Source organism: Pezoporus flaviventris, unplaced genomic scaffold (genome assembly GCF_033815535.1).
Source record: "Pezoporus flaviventris isolate CSIRO_AGI_PZ_B2104156 unplaced genomic scaffold, CSIRO_AGI_Pfla_v1 ptg000040l, whole genome shotgun sequence".
Classification (NCBI taxonomy): Eukaryota; Metazoa; Chordata; class Aves; order Psittaciformes; family Psittacidae; genus Pezoporus; species Pezoporus flaviventris.
The window spans coordinates 5,366,758-5,389,334 of NW_026892588.1; the positions used below are offsets into that span (position 1 = coordinate 5,366,758).

Sequence of the window (22,577 nt, forward strand, 5' to 3'; positions counted from 1 at the left end):
TGGAGCTCCTAATTGCAAATCTTGGAACTGAAACTGCAGCTCTGAACTTGATGTTTTTATAGGGCATCAACCACACCAACAGCAGAGCAATTATGTTAATCTCCAGGAAAAAAAAACCCAAACAAAAAATGTCAAAGGAACAAAGAGCTTGTAGTGCATTTTTTGTTGTGCCTGATTTTGGTTTGATTTGGTTTTGTGGTTTTTTTTTTTTGCTTTTAAAAAAGGAGAGTGCTAATGCTACCAATGGAATGTATTAATTCTGGAATGAAAGAGAACAAGGAGTACTACTGCAAGATCCATTTGCAAGTACTAAACTCTGATACAGACAACATCACGCTCTGCTGAGTCCAAATGTCAACTGTCAAATTTGATTATTTTTGAAAATACACAGAGTAAGATGAGGATGACAGAATATGTAGGTAAGAGCATTACTAATATATGTATTAAATATGTATTTTAAATATACACATGTGTATAGCGACATGTCTATTTAAATAGACAAGTATTAATCTTTATTTTTTTTTCAGGTGTATAGGAAAGTTTGGGCTTCTTTTCCAGCAGAAAGATAATGAAATGAATTCAGACAGGAAGTGCAAATGACAAATTCTGCAGGTCTTGTGACTTTTGTTGTGCTTTAACTTACACTATATCATTCAGCTCTAATCTCGTATCTGGAGAAGGATTGATCAGGATGTAAGAGAGGGTATTCTCATGATCATTCATTTCATCTAGAGGCAAAAAAAAGACCAAATTAATTATATTTAAAAACAAACTTTTCAGAGTTTTCTGTCTGAAAATAGAACTGGTTTAAAATACTTCAAGTTTCCTCCAGGGAAAAACAAAGCAAAAAAAAAAAAACCCAACTTCCTCTCCCCCCCTCAAGTCCAACCAATAAAAACATTATCATAAACTTTTCTATTTGTGTTTATGGCATCCTCAGTTCTTAAAAATCAGCTCATCTTGCAAAATACTGATTTTTTTTTTTTTTTTAAGGTTATTGATTTAAAGTATTATAGTAACCATACCATAACCTGCTGGGGAAAGGCCCAGATGCTTCATTCTGTTTTTCACTAGTTCAGCAAGCTCCTGTCTTTCTGATCTCCTGTAAAGGTTCATTCGCTGCTGGTTTATCTTCTCAGCTGTTTTACCGGAGTGTCTTGGTACTCTTCTGCTCAGTCGCCGGGCCCACTGCATGCTTTTTCGTCGTAACAAAGGGTGATCAGACTGATCACTAGATGTTGAGTTACGATGGTTATTACGATAACTAATTTGTTCTTTGGTGTCTTTAGTGTCTTCCCATTCTTCCACGCTGATAGAGATTTGAGACTTGAAAGGAGAGATTAAGGGCTTTGAAAAATAGAAACGGATCAAGATGTTCACTTCTTTTTTCAACAGTGCAGCTGAACATGTGTTTTGGTTTCAGTGGAGCTGAGGAGATTCAGCTGTTTGTACTCAGAAAGTGTTCCTGAATTGGGTACCCTTCCCTAGACTTTGACTTACGTACAAAGCCCACTGATGATACAAACACACTTCTCAAGCGCGAAAGCAGATACTTGTTACTTAATGCCTGATTCCATTTTGACTCTAGACCAACTTTAGCCTTCTCATATTGCCTTTCCTGAATCTAGGAATATGTTCTGAATTAATTCTGTGCTTATTTCCAAGTCTGCATATTTTTAGAAATTCAAGTTCTGTAACTTCTTTTTGGATTTATGGTGTGGATTCAGTAAGTAATGGTTTGATTGTGGCTGTGCTGTTTTGAGTATTCTTTTAAGACCATAGGTGGAACATACCTATTAGCTGTTTCTCAAATTCCCAGGCATTTTCTACCTTCCAGCACGTAATATTCAGAAGGCCTTTGTGTCAGAAAGTAGGGCTGTATGCAGTAGTGTTCAGTGTGACTCAGGATTCCTCTTGCAAAAGAGGTAATTAATTCCTAACTTAAAGCATAATTATGTTTTCTTTTTTTCACTCATAGAGTAACAAAAAAGCAGCAGATTTCAAAGCCAAAATCTAGCCCTCTGTTGCTGTCTTCATGCCATCCAATTAGTGCCAGTAGTATACACATATAGCAGTACTGAAATATCTCCAGTAGATAGGCTATATATGCAGATCTAACATACAAAATGATTATAGGGAATATATATAATCAAACATGTCAAAAGCTATCTTCAAAATTCTTTTAATGCCTATTTTACATTTAACTCATTCTTCTAGCTTCTAGTTTCAAAACTACTTTCTTAGAATCCTGAGTTATTGCTCTGATATTTGAAACATGTCTTTTATTGACATTGAAAGAGTGAAGCCCTTACTGGTATCAGCACAGCCGTGTTATCAGGTTACTGAGGACTGATTTCAGTATGCTGAGTGCTTAAAATAAGTAAATGAAATATAAACCAGAGATGACTTAAAGTGGAACTGGCTCAGTTTGTATAAATCCCCAAGAAGAAAAAGAGTTCACATTCAGCTGGAAGTAATGAGTATAAAGCAAACCTAGCTGAAGTGCTAGAGGTTCTAAAGGTCTTCTTCCATTAACACAAAATCTGAAAGCAATGTTGTGTTGAATATAACCTTTCTTTAAGAGGCTCACCATCCTGTCCCACACAGGATCTGTAAAGTTCCTGGAGTCCATAAGATAGTATTTGATATGAGTAAGTTTGACAATGTAAGAAACATACTATTTTTTCCCTTTGCACAGACAGTCTTTTATCTGTGTAAAAGAAACCCAAACAAACTACAAACCAAACAAAACCAACAATTAAAAAAAACACTAAAGATACTTATGTTGTAGCTACATCTTGAATATCCTAAAATGGAATCTTGCAATAAACCTTATGCAAAGACCTGCTAATTTACTGAGCTCTTCAGCTTAGTCTGCAATAGAAAGGCTTCTTTGGTGTTGGGTTTTGTCAGGTTTTTTTGGTTGGTTGGTTAGTTATTTGTTCATGTTGGGGTGTTTTGTGGTCTCGGTTGCTTCCTTTGTTTATTTGATTGGGTTTTGGGGGGGTTTCTTTTGTTGGTTTGTCATTTGTTTTGGTTTTTTTTTACTAGACTTGAAGTTGTGTTACTGACTCAGCTGATACTGTATTGGGAGGGCTTAGGAGAGAACGCTGAACCCCTGTGTACAGGAATGCTATTTGATTTTGTTGTTTGTGATTTTAAATTGAAATTTTGGGTTTGCATGTATTTTATAGTAAGGATTGAGGTAGGCAAAGTACATTCCATGTGATAAGGTGCAATTATAGTGTGTTTGGCATGAATAAATCTGACACAAACTGAGTATAAATGATGGTCTTGTTTGCCTTTCTTCCCGAAAGCATTGTAGCTTTCCTTGTCCAGCTCTTGATAAAACAGCCACCTGGGCTTGCTGCCAGTAATTCTGGAGAGGCAGAGACCAATCAAACCAATTATTACATGAGGGTAAGTTACATTTTTCTGAGCCAGAAATTAATCAGGAGATGCCAAGTAAAAGAATGAGTATTTTGATTTTGTGAGTGTAAATTCTTAGCTTGAACTTTTGAAACACTGGGACAGATGAGTCAAAACTATAAGTTAAGGTGATAAATATTTACTTAGGTGATAATTCAGTTTTTATGGTGCCTCTTGAGAAAGATGTGCAGAATGGCTCTTCACTGTACGCAGGAGAAAAATAAACTCTTTAAGACAAGGCAAAACCACAGAAACCCAAACCCTCTTTCAAAGGCAGCACAAAAGCGTGGGCTGCTAGTGACAGCTGTTCAATACACAGAAGATAAAAACCCAGTGCAGAGCACTTTTGTTTCCCACTCTGGTTTAATCAGTCTCAAACTTTCTTTAAAAGTACTTCTGTAACTACTGTTAATTTGTTTTGAGGTTTGGTTGGTTGAATTTCTTTTCATTTAAATTTTTCTTGCATAGCTTGTAAACCTGTGCATGAGAAGCATAATCAATGATCCAGTGTCATTACTATTACACAGTAGTAATTGATCATCTTCTGTTTTATGAAGTGTACTTATATTTTTCGTGATTCCTTAGAACAGAAACGTGGTGAACTCTCTGAAAAATACCAAGGTGTATGATGGTAACAGCACTACAGTGGCAAACATCGGTCAGTTTGTTGGATCTTTGTTCCCCTGCCTTGCTGCTTCCTGGGAGCTATGTGTGTAAAATGTGAAGCACTTTTAATGTGCAGATCTGTCTAATCTGTTCTGAAGTAATGTCTTTTCATTTTTTTTTTGTTTTTTTAGCTGCAAGTTGTATGTTGAAGTAACCTCACTGCTCCATATACCAATAGCCCTTGATTGCAACTAGGGTTCCAGGAATGCTCTTCTGCTTATATGGGCGTTATCTTTTGGGTTTGTGATGAGCATGGTGTTGATACCAGGGGCGTTTCAGTTATTGCTGAGCAGTGCTTACACAGTGTCAAGGCCTTTTCTGCTTTTCACAGTGCCCTGCCAATTGAATAGGCTGGGGGTACACAAGCAGCTGCAAAGTAGACACGGCTAAGGCAGCTGACCCCAACTGTCCAAAGGGATGTTCTATACCATATGGCACTGTGTTCAGCAGTAAAAGCTGAGGGGAGATGAAGAAATGGAGGGACTTGAGGAGTTATGGTATTTGTTTTCCCCAGTAGGTGTGGTGGAGCTCTGCCTTCCCCAAGATGGCTGAACACCTGCCTGATGATGGGAATGAGTGAATCCTTTACTTTGCTTTCCTTGTACATGCAGCTTTTTCTCTACAGGTTCAATTGTCTTTTATTTCAACCACCAAGTTGTCTCACTTTTAAAGTTCTGTTCTCTCCCTTACCCTACTGTGGGGGGAATGAGTAAGCAGCTGCGTGATGCTTGCTGCCTACTGGGCTTAAGCCACAACACCCAGAAACCGGCAGACAATAAGAAAATACTTACTTGTGAAGCCATTTCTCGTGACTGACAAAGAAAGGGGGGGAAAGAAAAGAGAAGACAATTTAAGTAGAAGTGAATCTAAAGAAACAAACATGGACTGTTTAACAGGAACCATAGTAAACTAGCTACGCAGGTAATAATCTGTCAGAGTCAAGTGAGGGCTTCTTGTTGCACAGTATAAAAAGGGAGTGGAGGAAATCGTATATGTAGAAATATTAATATTGGCAAATCTTGTTCTTGTGACCCGAATTAACCCTTAACTGATAACTTCCATGTGTCAGCAATACAAACTAAGTTTTGTATGTCTCTTTAAACTCAAATTGGTAAGTGTACTGGAGGTCCTTTGAGTTAGAAACCTTCAAATTATGGTTGTAAGTTCATAATTAATATAGCAATTTACATTTCTCTAACCTCCATTTTAAAGATCTAATCCAACAATGTTTTAAAGTTGTTTTTGGCTTAATATATCAAAAAAGCTAAGTGCTCGCCCATGCTTATTTTTTTTTTGTTTTTTAGAGAAATTAGTCAAAAAATCCTTTAACTTCATAAGAAACACTTTGTAGAAGGGTTACAGCTTTCATTATCTCTGCATTTGCAGGTATCTACCCGTAAAGACCACAGCAGCAGAGCTTAATGTTGCTCTTCTGTATTCTGGGAAAAATCAAAGGTTGAGGAAGATTTCCCCTGCCCCTTTCTAAAGGGGGAAGGGTTTAAAAAATGTTCACCCGCTGAACAACAGACTGCTGAAGTATTTAAGTGTGACAATACCATTGCGGGTCTGCGTTCAGAGCTTTTTATAGAGAGTAACAAATGCTTTTGCTTAACTTAATAAAGACATTGCCATTCATCTACACTAGTCTGGTGTGACAATTTAAAAACTTTAAGCAGTTTAATAACTAGATTTCCCTGTCCCCCTTCCCCTTCTTCCTCTACCTGATTTAACTCAAATTCTTCATGAGAGTACCTGTGAAAGCTGATAGGAAGTAACAGAACTCTATCTTTTGGACAGTGGCTTCTAGGCTTGTTTCAGAGCCTCAATGTTCTAAGAAATTGCTACTTTGTAAAAGATAATAACTACCTTAAACAAAATCTGGGCCCTGTCTGATCGAGTAATCAAGCACCTGAGCAGCTGCATGTGCACAGGCTCCAGGGGTTCTAGTGTTATGGTACAATTGTGAGTTTAGTATTAAGTGACTAATGATCACAAACCTGTTTTCAGAAAAAGATTTGAGATATCATTAATTTATTAGCTAATCTTGCTTCGGAAGACCCGAGTGTGTGTGCTTACCTGCCAGCCCTCTGCCAAAAACCCGGAGTGTGTTTTGATGGGTATTACTCTTACAGTTACCCCTCCCTGCACAGCTGCTGTCTGTATGTTTGAAACATGTGGACAAGCAGAAAGGAGAAAAACAGGCCACCTGAATGAGCTCTTCACAATATATTACATGCTCATAGTTAAAATTTCTTGATTCTCTTTTTTTGGACCTCAAGTCAAACAGCCAGCTGTGAATGGGATAAAGCATCGCCATGAATTTTACCTTGCTTACCCTTATTTAATGAATTATTAAAATCTGGCATGTCCTCTTTTTTGTTGAAAGCTATGACGGACCTTTTTTTTCCATACTGAGAGTATGTTGCCTATGTTCTTCTCCAAGGAATGATTTTGATGAATGATGTTAATGCTGCTATACTGATAAAAAAGTAAAATCAGCTGACATTGTTGCAGTGGCACAGCCCACTGGCTAAGCTGTAAAAGCCTGGTCTAAAGGTATCGGTGGTCCACAGAGAGAGAGTAGCTACTGAATGTGGTTGAATCTTTCACAGCTTTTTGTAGCTCTCATTTAAAAATTAACTTTAACTGAATTTTAACTGCGTACTTCCTTCAAGTTAAATCTTGCCATTAGGCATTACATGGCTCAATGTTCTTCTGAAATATGGAAGAGAAAATGCAAGGTGTCTGTGTTGGAAACCAGTAAACTATATCTGAGCATTGCAGAAGAAAGAGGAAAGTTGTTGTTCACAGTTGCATTTTAGAGCTGTGTTTGAGAACGGTTTCATGAGATGGCAGTACTAATCATCATGTAAAAAAGTGGTTTATACATGACAGAAATCAAAACTACACAAAGTATGCTAAATAGTAAAAAGCGGTTTTGTCATTATGTATAGGGAGAAATGTATATGTTTAGATGGCAGATGCTTAAATACATATATATAAAAAATTACTGCTGTTTCACAGCTAAATTTAGGAAATCCCACAATACACTGAATAACACTAATTTTCTTGTTGCTCATTTCTAACTAGAAATTCACGTGAACACTGAAATGCCAGCTGTTTTGAGAGAAGTGTTGATAGTCCTGCGAAACCTGATACAGGACCTGGTCATACAGCTTGCTGTGGATACTGCTGTTAGTCACTGCAGGCAGGTTCAAACTAGAACTATCCTAGCCTGTCCTATCTGCACCTGAGCTACCCCTCGTTTCCAATCAGTCAGTTCTCTATGAGTGAGCACAGGAATGAAAGTCAGTATGTAGATTCTAGACTGCTCTGGGTATTCATGAAGTTTGGGGCTAAATGTGAGCCCTGAATTCATGTAGCCATATACATGTCAGCAGCAGGAGACCCTCAGTGGGTTATCAGAATTCTGTGCATTTGCAGATAGGATATTCACAATGTTCTTTAAATAAATGGTTTACATTCTCATGAGGACCAAAGAATGTTGTATAATCTGTAATCAAATCCAAAGAAAAGTATAGTAAACTGACATACCTCGGATGTTGTAAGCTTTTGGGATTCTGTTCTATAGACTCCAATTGGAATGTCTCCTGTAGAAGAACAAAGTTTCTGATACAGTCTGGCATATGTCCTAATCCATAGATCCTCTTCTGTGATCTTCATCTGAACAAATAATGATAGGAAGGACTTTTGAGGGTTTATCACTTACTCTGTATACTGCTCTTGGGGAAAAAAAAAATCACAACTAAACATGAGCTGATAATGACTGTATTGCACTGTTGCTCCACAACAAATCTGGAGCTTCTGTCGAGTCTGTAGACACTGGTTGTTTGTTTGTTTTTTTTTTGTTTTCTCCCTGTTTGGGAGACATTGCAGTGCGAATGGTTCAGTCTTATGAAATTACTTCTGTTCTTGTTTTAAAATTAAAAACTTTTATGGCAAACTTCATTCAGCGTTCACATCTGACTAAACTCTAAAAGAATGAGCTAAAATATTGACAGCAGTAAGAAACATGTGATGGACAGACTGAAGACCACTTAAGTATTATGAATGCAGCCAGATAACTGTTCGCTAGACTGCAGGCTGAATATCTGGAGAAAACGGAGTTGAAGGGAAATTAATACACTAAGCATAAATGACATATGAAAGTCTAAAATCAATCTTTAGTATTTAATTGCTATTACAATAGCTTTATTTCAGGGTATATGAGCCCCTTTTCAGAGATTCAGCTGTCTTGCATTCACAGTAGCAAAGCTTAAAGATTGACCCACATATCTATAACTAGCTTTTATTTAAACAACTTTCTTAAACCATCATTGATAACTTCTTTTTGGAGAACAACATCCTGCAATTCTTTGTAGTTCCCCAGAAAGCAGTGGATACATAACCTGTGTTGATCTGTTTGACATCTGGAGTGTGATGGGTGTAGGCGAAACCAGAAAGGTGGGGTTTATTTTTAGTAAAAATGAATTCTTATGGTTTGTGCCTATATACGTGCAGAAAACTAGATATAAACTCTGCATTGACATACATAAATGCTTAAGCCACAACAATGACTTTCGAACTTTGACACTAAAGCCATTTAGTATATATTATTTTAACGTAAATTCCAGTTCTGCCCTTTATTGTCTATGATGGAAATGGGTGTCATGAAATGGCACTGTGTGTCAGTGCTAGCCATGCTGTACAAGATAGGTAATGCTTCCTGCATTTTATATACTTAATTTTTAAAGTTGTTAGCTGAACTGCCATTCCTCTGTTATTAAAAAGTGCACTTTTCCTGTACTTTCCTGTCTATCTTATTTTCCTTTGAGCCTTACAGAATATATTGTGTTTTCTTGGGCTTGGGGGTTGTTTTTTGCTATGGAAGTGGCCATTTTCATGTCTTCTCCCCTACTGAAAAAGGAAACGCATGATCTTTCTTGGACTTTCACAAGAGCAAGTGCTGTACACAAATCCCCAGGTATTTTACAGACAGTACAGAATCTTCTCTGGTACTCTGTAGTAATTTTTACTAACAACTTACTGAACAAAGAAACCCAGATCCTGGTGTGGTATCAAGTCCCAGAAGTAGTCTTGTGATGGAAATCATATAACCTTTCACAAATGACTGCAAGAGTTTCAACAGGAGAGATGGAAAAGAAAGAAAAAAGCTTTAATTAAAAGATGAACTGTTAGCACCATGTGTGAATTTGCAGAAATTGTGCATCTGTGTTTACAATCAAACTCTATACTTTAAGTAGACAAAGTGACGTTAAGTTTGTACAAAGTATTGTAGAAATAGTTATCCCTTACTTTGTGCTGAATATACTTACGTAAAATAAGTGTTCTTATTTGGTCCTGCATATGCGTGCAATATATGTACAGGATTCAAAGAGACTAATGTATAATAAGGCACCATGAAAGCAAAGGTAGATGTAAGGTCAATGGAAGAAAGGTGTTAGCCTTATTAGGTGCCAAATTGTAATAATGAACTCTTCTGTGCAAAAGAGATGCTGTTGCATGTTAGATGGGTCTGTAGCACTGAGTATTGGGTAATACTAAGGTGAGGATGCTGCTATTTTAATTCAAACAAGTCAATTGCCTTTGCTTTTTTTTTTTTAAGGGTTGATCTGCCTTATCTCAGTTTAGGCTTCCTGTTCTGCTAACAGAAGTGTTTTGCTGATTGGTTAAAAGATAGACATTAAGCTAAATGCTTATGTTTATCACCTGAATATGGAAGCATCCACAGGCTACCTCTAGGTATAGGCAAAGTGGCTAGCCACTTAGTCGAGCAGGCTGCATGGGCCATGCTGCTGTTGCTGCTTATTTTGCGTACCTTGATACTTGAAGGCTAGAGCTGGCGGCTGCTGCTCAGGCATCCCGATGTGCAGAAAGGTAGTCATTATTCAGGAGTGAGGGCAACATTCTCCTCTCTTTCCACCCTGAAACCAGTTGCTACCTTCATTTGTCATGAGCCTCTTTGTAACCACTGCATATATTTCTTGTTAGGGCCAGAATGTATCACTTTAAGATACAATGGCTCATCAGGACTCATCGATGATACACCTGGACTCATCTAGTTCTCACAAGTGAGACAGCAGGACACAGTGCAGATGCAGATGACTGATAAACCACTCATAAAAGTGATGCTGTTGATTTCTGTGGTTAGAGACACTACTGTGTGAGAATGGGCACTGCCTTTTTATTGCAGATTACAGGAGCTATCAGTCTGTATAATCTATGTAGTCCTTGTCAAAACCATCCTACTTGTTTGACTGTGGAGAGGTTCACAAACAGTATTACACTGTTTAGCAACAGAACTTGCACAAGGACAGGGTTTTGTGTTTGGGGGTTCATAACTGGGCTAGTACTGTCATTAGAACATGCTTGATGGTATTTTGCCTTTGATTATTCCTGGCAGTGACATGCACGTTAATGGCTTACATGTAGGAAAACAAGGTAATACAACAATTAAATGTAATAGAATAGGTGGTAACACTGCATGTTTGTGTTAAGGCAAGTTCCATTATCGTGCATAGTACCTGATAAAGCAGTGTATCCAACATACTGATGCTGAAAACTCTGCCAGCAGCAAAGGGCAGTCGAAACATAAATGCCAGATTAGATCCCTTCTCACGTTCTTTCTGTTAAGAAATTAAAAACAAATAGAAAACACTTCTAGTGCTGGTTTTGGAAGGACAATAATAATAAAAACCATCAAATTGATATCACCTTGAAAGAGGTCAAAGGTGTAAAATCTCTTTACTCTGAATATAGTTTCTTTTGAAAACATATAGTATCTTTGTTCAGTACTTACAGTTTTTCAGGTTAAAAGATTTTGTTTAATGCATATGTTGTTTCAATCATCACATTTCAAATTGAATGGGCATATTCAACCAAATAATTTTAAAAGTGATGGATGAATTTCAAGGGTGCTTAGAGCAAAGCTCTAGTTATTCCTGCTCTGGTTCCTTAGTGCTGACAGTGTCATCTCATTAAGGTCAGAAAGTTTACTAGCAACACGAGAAATGAACAGAATCTGATGCAAGAGGGAAGAAATGGTATTTCGGTGAATGTGAGGATGCGAGATGAGATCGGATGTGGGCTAGGCTAGAAACTTACTGCTCTGATTCTTCTGGGGAAAGGATATACATAACTAAACATAACTATAGTTATGCCTTATCACAACTCACTTGCAGAGAAATCCCACTGCAATGTGCTTCCTATTCCTTCAGTTATCAGAGAGCAGAACTACAGGTCGGAAGTTATTTTGTTAAGTTTAAGAGGAAGGGGAATACCAAGCTTGCAGTTCAGTGATGCTATGAAGAAGTGTTCTCAAAATGCAGAAATGTTGTATGTCTTGAATTGAGACACTTATGTCCAACACATATCTGCAGTAGTACATGCTGGGGACTGACTGGTTGGCAAGTAGCTCATCAGACAAGATGCTGGGGGTCCTAGTGAACATAAAGTTGAACATGTGCCAGCAATGTGGGTTTCTGGCAAAGATGGCGAATGGTGTCCTGGACTGAGTTAGGAGTGTTGAGAGTATGTTCAGGAAGGTGATCCTTCCGCACAACTCAGTAAGACTAAAGCCACACCTGGAGTACTGTGTCCAGTTCTAGGCTCCCCAGTAAAAGGAGAGGGGGAGCTACTGGAGATAGTCCAGAAAAGCACCACTAAGATGATCAAGGGAATGTAGGATCTTGACTGAGGGAGAGCCGGGATTGTTTAGCCCAGAGAAGAGTAGGCTTAGGGAGGATGTCATCAATGTGTAAAAATAGCTGGACAGGGGGTGCAGTGAAGACAGAGTTAGGCTCTTTTCAGTGGTGCCTAGGGGACAGGACAAGTGGCAGTGGGCAACAGCTGAAACACAGTCAGTTTCTTCTGAATGTCAGGAGACCCATTTTTACTCAGTCAGAGTGACTGAGCACTGGCACAGGCTGCCCAGGGAGGTTGAGGATTCTCCCTCTTTGGGGACAGTTAAAAGCCCTCTGGACATCATTCTGGGCAACTGCCTCTAGATGGTCCTGCTTGAGAAGGGGTCTTAGGTAAGATGTCATTCAGTAGTCCCTTCCAACCCTAACCATGCTCTGATACTGTGATATACAAATGAGCAGTCTGCTCTAGCTAATGGTTTTGTTGAAAAGCAGTATTCTAAAGCATTTGTCATTGGATAGTCTGGTTGTACCTGTTGACTTCTGTGGCTTGACGTAAGGGGAGTTGAAAACGATGTCGCACAAAAAGAATTTACTCTCCGGACAAAAATACACAGCAAGTAACTCTTAAAAATATGTCATTATTCTGTCTTCAAAAAAAAGTGAAGAAATTGGTGGAGGTGACATTAAAGGGGTTTCAAAAATTTTAAGGAAATAAAATATAATTATTATTTCAGTTTTTTTTTATTACAATCACTATCTGTTCTGACCAAATACTACTGCCTTGTACTAGAGATTTTTCTCAATGAGAAATACATACATACACACGCACTCATGCTCTTGCACATATATGCATGCATGTGTGCTTTGATGCCTGAGCAGCAAAGGGGTGTTTCTAGCAAACTGTGTGCTTCTGAGAGTTGAAGAAAGCAGTCTAATTGTACAAAGAACACTTCCACCTAGATAAGCATGTTGTTGTGCTTAGGTGTACACCACAGAAACAAGAAGCTTTTTATTTTTTTTTTTTTTTTTTTGTAGCTCACTCTCATATATTTGAGTGTTTTTAGTGTAGTAGAGAAAGTGGAAGACATTTTTCTTCAGATCCTATTGAGAATAAAAACTTGTCTGTTATGGAAAAAATGCTAAGGTTTGTTTCACAACAAAGTCTTCAAAATTAAAATTACATTTATATTGTAACACGTTACATTAAATCCCTTTACATTCATGCCATAAAATATTTTATAGAGGGAATTGGCTGTGAAATGACTGTAGTCCTATTATATGACTTAGGTATATGTTTATCCTTCCATCTGTTTAAAGAAATTTGCAGCAGATTCTGCTTTTCTGCCAAGAAATGTGTGGGATAAAGCAACAGATATTTGAGGAATTATCTGATTCTTATCCAAAATTCTGATAATAAATGCAAGGACATTCCTACTTGTTTTATTTAAAATAGAAGCTTAGAAATTTATTCTTTCCCTTTGTTTTAATTTTCTTTTATTGTTTCCTTCTATCTCTTATTACAGGTTTGCTTATTCTTGCCTAAAGGAGATTTGCAAGAAATAGTTTTTACTCGTGCACTTTGCATTGAGCTCTGTTTTATTACTTGCTTCCCAGAAAATAATGCAGATATAGAAGATAGAAATGTGCCAGAATGTCCCAGCACTTTTTGGAATTAAGGAGGAAGGGGATATAGCTGCTTAAAGATAATTATAGATAATTTCTAGGAACATAAATAAAAGATCATGGCATCCTATTAAAATGGTAACATTCAAACCGGAGGCAGGCGAGGCAAATCTCCTTACCTTTTCTAATTTGGATAGTGCAAGAGAATAGCAGTCTTTGGCTCTGAACTGCATGAATCTCATATTGGCTGGGTGAGTTAGTTCTGTGATAATGCTTAGGCTTGAGAACAACCTGTATTTTAAAAGAATGTAACAGTTAGATCTCTGATTATAACAATTCACAAATGTAAGGCTCTGCATAACGCTGTAGCTTTTACTCATGCCCATGTTTTTAGTCAGGTCCCTGAAACCTGTGGTGTTTTTTGGCACAATGGAATGCTGGCAAAATAGCAAAGGAAACTACAAAACATTCCCTGTAGAATTCACAAAGAAGCAAACATAGATTCAAATGCTGATCTTATAACATATTTTAATGCCAGTAAGGAACCACTTAATTTCATTACCAGAGGTTTTATTTAATAATTTCTAAAATGACACAAATCTGTAGGAAATAACAAAAACATGCAAAACTCTATGGCCTGCATCTATTATCTGGTTGCATGTGAACTACCATTTGAACTGCCTTATGTAGTCGTTACATCTGATTTTTTTATTTTGTAGCTTTGTTTCTATGCTCTGTGTCCATAGACTGAGCAACACAGATGAAAACTGACACTTCTTGGGAGTTGCTGAGAAAAAGTATGCTTATGTATACTTACGTTCTCATTTTGAAATACTTAAATATACCAAATATTTATAAATTAACACTAATTCAGGCTTCCAGTAACAAAAAAAAGACAGTGAACAAAATTTAACTCTGATCTGGCTGAATTACACAGATTTTCACATAGCAAACTAAAGACCCCTTCCTCAGCCCTCAGAGCTCTAACAGCTAGAAATAAATGTGTGTCTTAAGGTATGCTATACTAAGCCACTTGGGATAAAACTTGGATTATCATTTGAGAATTTCCTCTACAGATTAGTGTCAGAAAATGAGATATCCATTTGTAATCTGTTTTGCTGATCCTGAAAGTACTTATTTACATGTGACAATAGATAATCGTAGTACTAATGACATCATTAATGTGGCTTCGATCAGTTAAAAAAATTACATGGTTTTCTTGAAAGCTGAATTTAGTAAGTTAGTGTCAAATGGAATCCAGTGTACCTTTTGTGCAAGTCTTTAGTCTTTTCCCCTCATTTTTGTAAGGAGGACCTTCACTGAAATGGCAATTCAAGCAGAGCCTAAATGTGGGGAAACGTATGTCAAAACTATCTGCCAGTATGTGTTAATACCATATTATTGCAATACAGTTTCCTAAATCTCTCAATGCCAAAATGTAGACTGGTAATGATCACATGATTCCTAACATGTCCTGAACATGTGATGGTAAAAATGCTAGCCCTCCTTTTGTTAGCAGTTATGTCACTGAATAACCAAATATTAAGTGTGAACATACAAGGACAAATGGAGCTGATGAACTGGGAGAGCATGTGGATCACTTAACAATAACCACTTGAGTATGCTGCAGTTTGAAAGGCACTGTGCATGCTCAGGAATTTCTGTGCCTTTTTAACTCGTACATTCAGACTTTGATACTAACTTTGAGTGGTGCAGTATTGTTACACAAAGTCTATTTATGTCCTACTAAAGATTAGGCACTTAGGGAATGGTGTCTATGTGCACAGATTAAATACATAACCACACCCTTGAGATGCAACTGTGGTACATCTTCACTTGTGTGATGTGTTTTGTAAAAGCCTGTGAAGTGCTCATAAAAACTGGGGGGAGGGGGGAGGGGAATCCTGGTAATATTACACTTGAAGGTATGAACCTGTATGTATTAAGTAGCTTAACAAATGTGTTAAAGTTCTGAGGAAGGAGAATATGAATTTCCTCGTTAATTCTGTATCATGCAGCATAGAATTACTTGAGCTTTTGCTGGCTGGAAATTTTCTTGTATTGCTGTACTGAAGGAAAACCATTTATATTTGAAAACTAGTAATACAACATTCAGAACTAAGAGCAACAGGAAATTAAAAGCTGATCTAATAACGAAACATACCAAAGTTACAGAAAAAAATGCAGATTACCAGGTTTTTGTTAAAGATGGGTTTACTTTGTTACCAGATATAAAAACTGATTTATGTTAGGAAATCAGTTTCAAACCTGGTCTTAGTTAAATACATATTTTACTTATCAGTGCTTTTTAGGAGAATCAGGGGAAAATGACTTTCCAGGCAATGAAGTCCAGATTGCCTCTTGCCCTGACTGTAAGGCATGCTGCCCACAAGCTTTCAGCACTGGAACAGACTAAGATCCCTCATTTTATTCCTCTTTTCTATCCCATTCTAGTGAAAAGGGTGGAGAAAGCCCTCATCAGCCTGATGAAGACATGGATTGCTGTTGATCTGGTATTTGGGAATAAGACTAGCAAGAGATACACTTAGTTCTTTCCTGAACCAAAAAGATAAACCAAGAAAACAATTTAATACTATCATAAAACCTCATTTGCTTTATCTACAATATGGTGCTGACTGGTAGGTATCAGCCAGACTATTGACTCGATACATGTCCTGCTGTCAACAGGCTTCTTGAAGTATTTGAAACATAGTCTTCAAGATGTTAGCTATTAAAAACAGAGCCTCCTGAACACTAACATTTAAACCTATTAATTAACAGAAAGCAAGAGTAAATATATAAACACCCCTAGTATAGACCTACTGCCTGAGGGCACCCACTATTTTTCTGAAGTGGATTTACAGCTGTCAATAGGGACTCAATGATTGGCTTCGTATTTCATATAAAAAAATCAAAAAGCATCTCTAGGACACAGTCCAAAACTAGTAATTTCTCCTTGTACTTTTAAACTATGCTAAATTGTTCTTTCCCATCTAGAGAGTTAAAATTTTCTCTTAGTCAGTGTGACCATTTGAGCCGCACTTCTTTACTCCTATGTGTAATTAAGTCAGATAAGCTAGTGTTGTGTCACAGTTTTAATTGGTATGGGACAGTTTCTAGCTGTAAAAGTGCTACTAACCCTGTTGTTATAAACAATCCATTGTCTTCTAAGGTGGGGTTACACAAACTCTCCTGGCAAAGCAAGATTATTAATTTCTGCAAATAAGGGAATAATGTCAGAACAGGTATCTGAGGACGGAACTGAACCTAGGCCAAACAGTACCTCAGCCCACTTGAATCACCTTTTCATGCCTATTTACTGCCGCTAATGAGGTCAGCTGATCCAAGTCAAATTAGGGAGGCTTAGAATAGCTTCTCTCTTCTGATTTAACTTAGTGACATTAAGTGGAACCTGCTTCACTCATGTACTAACTTTGAGAACAGCATATATTAGCAGTGGTTTAAAATCCTTTAAAATTACAGTTCAGCCTCCTCTTCATTAGTCTATGATATTTTTATGTATTATTAAGTAATGAAAAAACCTTTAAACACATTTTTAAAGTTGCGAAACTATTTACCTTGGTGCAATGAATGTAGTTTATTTTGTAGAGCAGGTAAACACTATTACCTTAGGCCTCCTCCCAAAGCTTACTTATTCCTACAACTTTACACCCTATAAAAATGTAGTGAAATTATTATACATGTTCTAAGGAGAAAAGCTAGGGAGAAAAGTAGTGCTGTGTCTTAAACTAAGATATTTATTCTGATTTCTCTGGTATCGGTGAAAAGTACCATGCAGTACTAAAAATATACTGAACCAGATACACAGTTTGGACATGAGTTAACTCTGCCATCTAGTTGTAAGCATTGTGCAAGACAACTTAATTATTAGTAAATTCTAGTTGGATATCTATAGTATGTAGTGTACTTGTGTTACTATCTTTTAGTATTTTGCAAAGTAGAACACAATAACGGGAAAAACCAACTGGCACTTTCTAAAGTGGTTTGTTTTGTTTTTGTTTTTTTTTTTCATTCAACTCAATTTTTTGTTATTTTTTATATTTGGGGGTAAAATGTATTTCTGAAAAAATTAAGTGATACATGTCAAAACCTCAGTGAGATATCCTAGCACAATCTGGCTAAGAGTAGACTTGAGTGATGCACACATTAAATTCAATTATAGATTCTAAATTAAATTTAGGTGTGATTATGAAATACACGGTGCTAGTATCGGGTAGAAATTCAAAACCTGAAAGTTTGAAAAAGAGAGAACTTGTGCAACAAAGTTTTTGCTGCTTCTGAGCACATGCAGAAGTGCTAACAGCAGTTAACTGCATTCTTGCATGATTGCATTAAAAAAGTCTTCATTGAAATACTTGTCTTTTAATGAGCTTATTTTCTGAAATACACATTCAAGAGACTTGGACTATGCACTTCTCTCCAGCCTTATATGAAAGACCTGACATAGAAAAGGGGAGCAATATTGAATGATACTGAATCCTCCAGGCAAGGACTTAATTTTGTCCAGGTCTTACTAGAGTGAACAACAGGAAGTCCTAGGCCTAAGCCCAAAATCAAGGAGGCATTTCATACTTGACTGTGTGATGTGTTTTGTGTGTGGGTTTTTTGTCTGTTTGGTCGGGGTTCTTTTTAAGCAAATAAGAACTTTTTTTCACAGTTTGAAGGGACACATATCTTTTACTACTTGTGAAATCAAGATATTTAACACAAAGTGAGGCTTTAATCAGGGGAGGGGAAATCTGAGCTTGTTTAGTAGTTCTTCACAGCACTGCCTTCTCAGCCTCTTCACAAGACTGGCAATTTTTTCACTCGAATCAGTTATTCCTTCATGACCCTTAGTACATAGTTGTCTTACATAATGTTGCATACAAGTGCCTAAAAACCTAAGTTTTGTTCAAAACTAAACATTTAAAATGTGACCAGTTACTATTAACTTCACAGTGATGAATTGCTTACCTTTTATCATTAGAAGGATCTGCTTTTCATACTGGCTTTAGCATTACTGTGAAAGACTGTTGCACTGAGGAAAAATTTCTTTTCTCAACTATCTTGGGTCCTAAGTCTTCAAGAGTAGCTTTCTTTTGCTTCCTGCAAACCTGACAGTTGACTTTTTAAATGATCATTGAGTTTTGGGATGCATAGAATTTCAGGAGAATACCTTAGGATTCTGAGTATACTGCTAAGCAGGTTAGGAAAAAGTTTGCCCATGTAAGACACTAATTCATATATGGGAAAAATTAAATAGAAGAAAAGAGGAAAAAAAGTCATTTCTAATAGGAGTACAAAAGGCACTAGATATTTCACAATTAATGAGGATGTACAGATAAATTGCAAAAATATCTTACCTAAAGAGTGTTTGAACATTTACAATGGTCTTAGCATCTGCCATGTAGTCTTCCTCAGCACTCATTGTACTTTCTTTGTCCACTACCACCATATTAGCTGCAAATGTGACCCCACATCTTAGTAAGTCATCTAGGCTTTTGTGGAAAGAAAGAGGGAGAAAGAAACAAGCAACTTAAATATAGAACACTTAAAAGACTAGGGATGGCTGTAATTTGCAGATCACAGGCGTGAGTTGCTGGTTCCCTTCATCTCCACGTGCATATCACAATTTCCAATATAATCTATGTTGAGAATATCATCTCAATTCATAAAATAGGATATGAATGATTACTCTCCTTTAAGTCATACACAATGCACTTCAGTAGGTTGTTATAGTACCTCTCCTTTTGCCAAAATGATACATTTATTTCAACTTCTTAAAATAAGCCTTTAATGATTACTTGGAAAAAAAAGTATGTCCCTGCATGCTGCAACAACTTGCTTCATTGCAGTTAATTTTGGCAATAAACAGACCCAGATAAATGCTATGGGTTGCTCTTTCCCACAATTGCTTCATTTTCCATTAATACTTCATATTCTATAATACTTCATTTTCAAAATGCTAACAGAAGTTCTGTCAGGACATCTCACATATTCCTCTTTAAGGTTAATCTAAGAGTTGGAGTGTTCTCATGATGCTTTTAGAGCAGTTGTACATCAGTAAAGCCTTGCATGCTGTTGGATGGTGTTTCCCACAAAGCCTGACAATAGGAAACACAAACAACTGAGTTAGAGTTCTCATCATGCCTTGTAGCTTTGTTTCCAAAATGAAGCATGCGTCAGTTGTTTTAACAATAATATTTTCCATAGAAACAAAGCAATGTTAGAAAAGATTAGAAAGGACTTTTCTGTGACGAAGACGACTGCTAGGAGCCTAGCCATTTTTAAGCAAGTGAGAATGACAAAGGGTGAATGTCATGGTTTCCAAGGGGGAATTGGAAAACTAAGTTTTTGCAGTGTTCTGTTTACATCCATGGTGAAAAGCTGTTCTGCCATTACAGTTCCTTCCCATTTGGCAATCTGTAGTATCAGCTGATCCCTGAAAATAACAGTGTATTCTGAAATACCCAGATTATTTGCATTTCAATGTTTCACGTGTTCAAAATTTTTTCTTATTTTAGCAGGTACATTTAGCTAATTTGTGGAAAATTTAGAAAGTGCTGCTTTAGAAGTATTGTTATTCTAGTTTTAAAGTACCTTTAAGTATAGGTTTCTTAATAGCGAATAGACTCCTATACAATTCTGAAATTTGTTCAATATGAGTTGGAGAAACATTGACTCTTCAAAATCCAGAAAAACTGGATTCTGTTAATTTAGGGTAAGAAATAAGGTGAGGGTTTTTTTCCACCTGGGGATTGATTATTATGGGCTTGTAGCCCTGATTTAATATTAGGTATGTAGTGAAGCAAACCATTTTCTTCTTTAAATGGACTTGGCAATACAGGAGTTTACTCAAATGCTCATGAGTCCTTGCTCTTCCCTTGTTTTGGCCTGATTTTTACATTAAATCTATGTTGCTAAAACTAGATATGCAAGTACATATTAGCAAAGGTGAAGACAGAGATGTAAGGGTAGGTGATATTTTAAGTAGCAGAAGGTGACTATTAGACACAGTGAAGACTGTCTACATTTTGTAGCTATCTTTACAAAACCCTAGTCAGCAAACCTAGACAAATTGTATCTAAGTATAGAATGACACTAGAATCTGGCAATTTGCAGAAACCTATTAATGCACCTAAGTAAGTCTTAATCTTACGTTTTTAAAAAGACTGTCCTGGATTCAGCTGTAACAGTTATTTTTTTTTTCTTCTAGTAGCTGGTGTTTTGGCTTTAGTCTTGAGAACTATGCTGACAACACACTGATGTTTCAGTTGTTGCTCAGTACTGCTTATCCTGATTGGCCTTTTTTAGTCTCTCATGCCCTACCAGTGAGGAAGGGCACAAGAAGCCAGGAGGAAAAAGAGATAGGACACCTGACCCAAACTAGGCAAAGGGGTATTCCATACCACAGCATGTCATACCCAGTATATAAACTGGGGAGAGTTGCCTGGAAGGGCCACATCGCTGCTCAGGTCAGGCTGGGTATTGGGCGGTGAGCAACTGTATTGTGCATCACTTGTGTTTATTGTTTTTGTTCTATCCCCTTTTAGCTTTATATTCTCTCCCCTTGTTATTTCCTTTATTATTATTATTAGTAGCATATTGTATTTTAGTTTTAAGCTGTTCTTATCATAACCTGAAGGTTTTACATTCTTTTGACTCTTCTCCCCACCCTATCTGTAGGAAAAGGAGAGAGGTGAGCAAACAGCCGTTTGGTACTTAGCTACCAGCTGGGTTTAAACCATGACAATATTAACCTGCGTTCCCTGTCACACTTTCCACTAATGATCTGCAAGTCAGAAATTTGAAATCCCAAATTATAGCACACAGACACAAACCATGCATGCAAAAAGATCATCTTCAAATACAACAGACATTTAAACATGCAATGACGATACACACAGCAAACCACCGAGTACTACAACGTTAAGTTTTCTAACAGTTATTTCACCTACTTGTCGATAGAGCCCACCATGTAGTAAACCATTGGAAACCAACAGATTGCATCCAGAAAATGCATATCTGGCCTAAGCAGCAGATGGGATTACAAAATGAAAGACAGTATCACAACTGCAGCATCTTTTCTAAAATATTTCAATAAACGGGTAGCTTTTTAAAAAATAACAAAAACTCAAAACAAACCTGAAACTTTGCAATTATAATATCACTTTAAATAGGAAATAGAATGCTTATATTAATAAATTCATCTTTTAAATCAGAAATTTTATGGCACAGCACAATTCTAAAAATAAGAATGAATGACTGTTTTCGAAGACACACTATCAAGTTACACTCCAATGTATGACTTAGGAGTATTTAAAATAAGCAGTGAGAATTTTCAGTTAAAATGTCAAGCAGAAACCCAGTCATCATGTGTATTTTGTGCCAACCACTCCGTTCAATCCAGTGAGACAATCTTAGATGAAACATTTTTAAAATGGACTGTGAAAACCAAGATACTGTATTTTATTGCATTGGTTTTTGAATCATAAATTTTACTGTTTTTCTTCTTGCATACCAAGAAACATCAGAAATTTTAAAACACGCGATGTGTAGATATCAGAGTAAACACACTGTAATAAATTGCCCTGACATATTGAGAAAGTAGGGATATAACAACAAGGCAAAGATATGTTAGTTGAAGGTGGCTGAATTCCTAAGGCCAATTAAGTAAATTACAAAATTCTAATTGTCTTGAATGGGGGTCTGAATCTTCTTCATGCATGCATGAAAAGCATGCTGGCTTTTCAGATAGCGTCTGTAGTCCCATTAATTAATTTCAGAGGAATTGCTGCAAATGCTGTGTAGAGAGATAAAATGCTAAGGATATTAGCTTAATCAGCAACCATAGCTTTTACTTTATGCTAATAAAAAGTAGGTTTAGCCATAAAATGTCACAACAGCACTGAAGGATGTAAACTCGGGCACTATGCTGGAAAACACAATAAGCACCAGAGGGCACTGTATACTCACATCTTCAATCTTAAAGTTGTGAATCAGAATTCCTTTAGCCTAGTTTAGGCTTTTACCAATTTGTGTAAATTCACTTTATGCCATAACAGGTACATAAGAAAGCTTCTGTTTTGCAAAGAGGTGTATAAAGCTTCATTAATGAGCTTTTTCAGGCCAAAGCGGAACTCTTCACAGCAGGCTTTTGTATAATAAAACACTTAAACTAGAACATACATA

General features: G+C 36.9%; 2 protein-coding genes across 8 annotated transcripts in view; both read right to left on the reverse strand.

Moving 5' to 3' along the window:
- The window catches only part of F13B (coagulation factor XIII B chain), a 323,209-nt gene that overhangs the window by 122,302 nt on the left and 178,330 nt on the right, over positions 1-22,577 (reverse strand). The window lies entirely within an intron of this gene.
- The window catches only part of KCNT2 (potassium sodium-activated channel subfamily T member 2), a 134,855-nt gene that overhangs the window by 2,798 nt on the left and 109,480 nt on the right, over positions 1-22,577 (reverse strand). For 3 of the 7 annotated variants that reach the window (XM_061465545.1, XM_061465542.1, XM_061465544.1), the window contains 9 exons: positions 21,344-21,415; positions 18,749-18,883; positions 13,562-13,673; positions 10,641-10,742; positions 9,143-9,226; positions 7,651-7,779; positions 4,887-4,907; positions 1,026-1,326; positions 644-728 (listed from right to left, as the gene is read on the reverse strand). In XM_061465545.1, coding sequence (XP_061321529.1) covers positions 644-728; positions 1,026-1,326; positions 4,887-4,907; positions 7,651-7,779; positions 9,143-9,226; positions 10,641-10,742; positions 13,562-13,673; positions 18,749-18,883; positions 21,344-21,415 — 1,041 coding nt within the window. The remainder of the gene's footprint in view (positions 1-643; positions 729-1,025; positions 1,327-4,886; positions 4,908-7,650; positions 7,780-9,142; positions 9,227-10,640; positions 10,743-13,561; positions 13,674-18,748; positions 18,884-21,343; positions 21,416-22,577) is intronic. The other 4 variants (XM_061465547.1, XM_061465543.1, XM_061465546.1 and 1 more) reach the window with 3 other exon arrangements.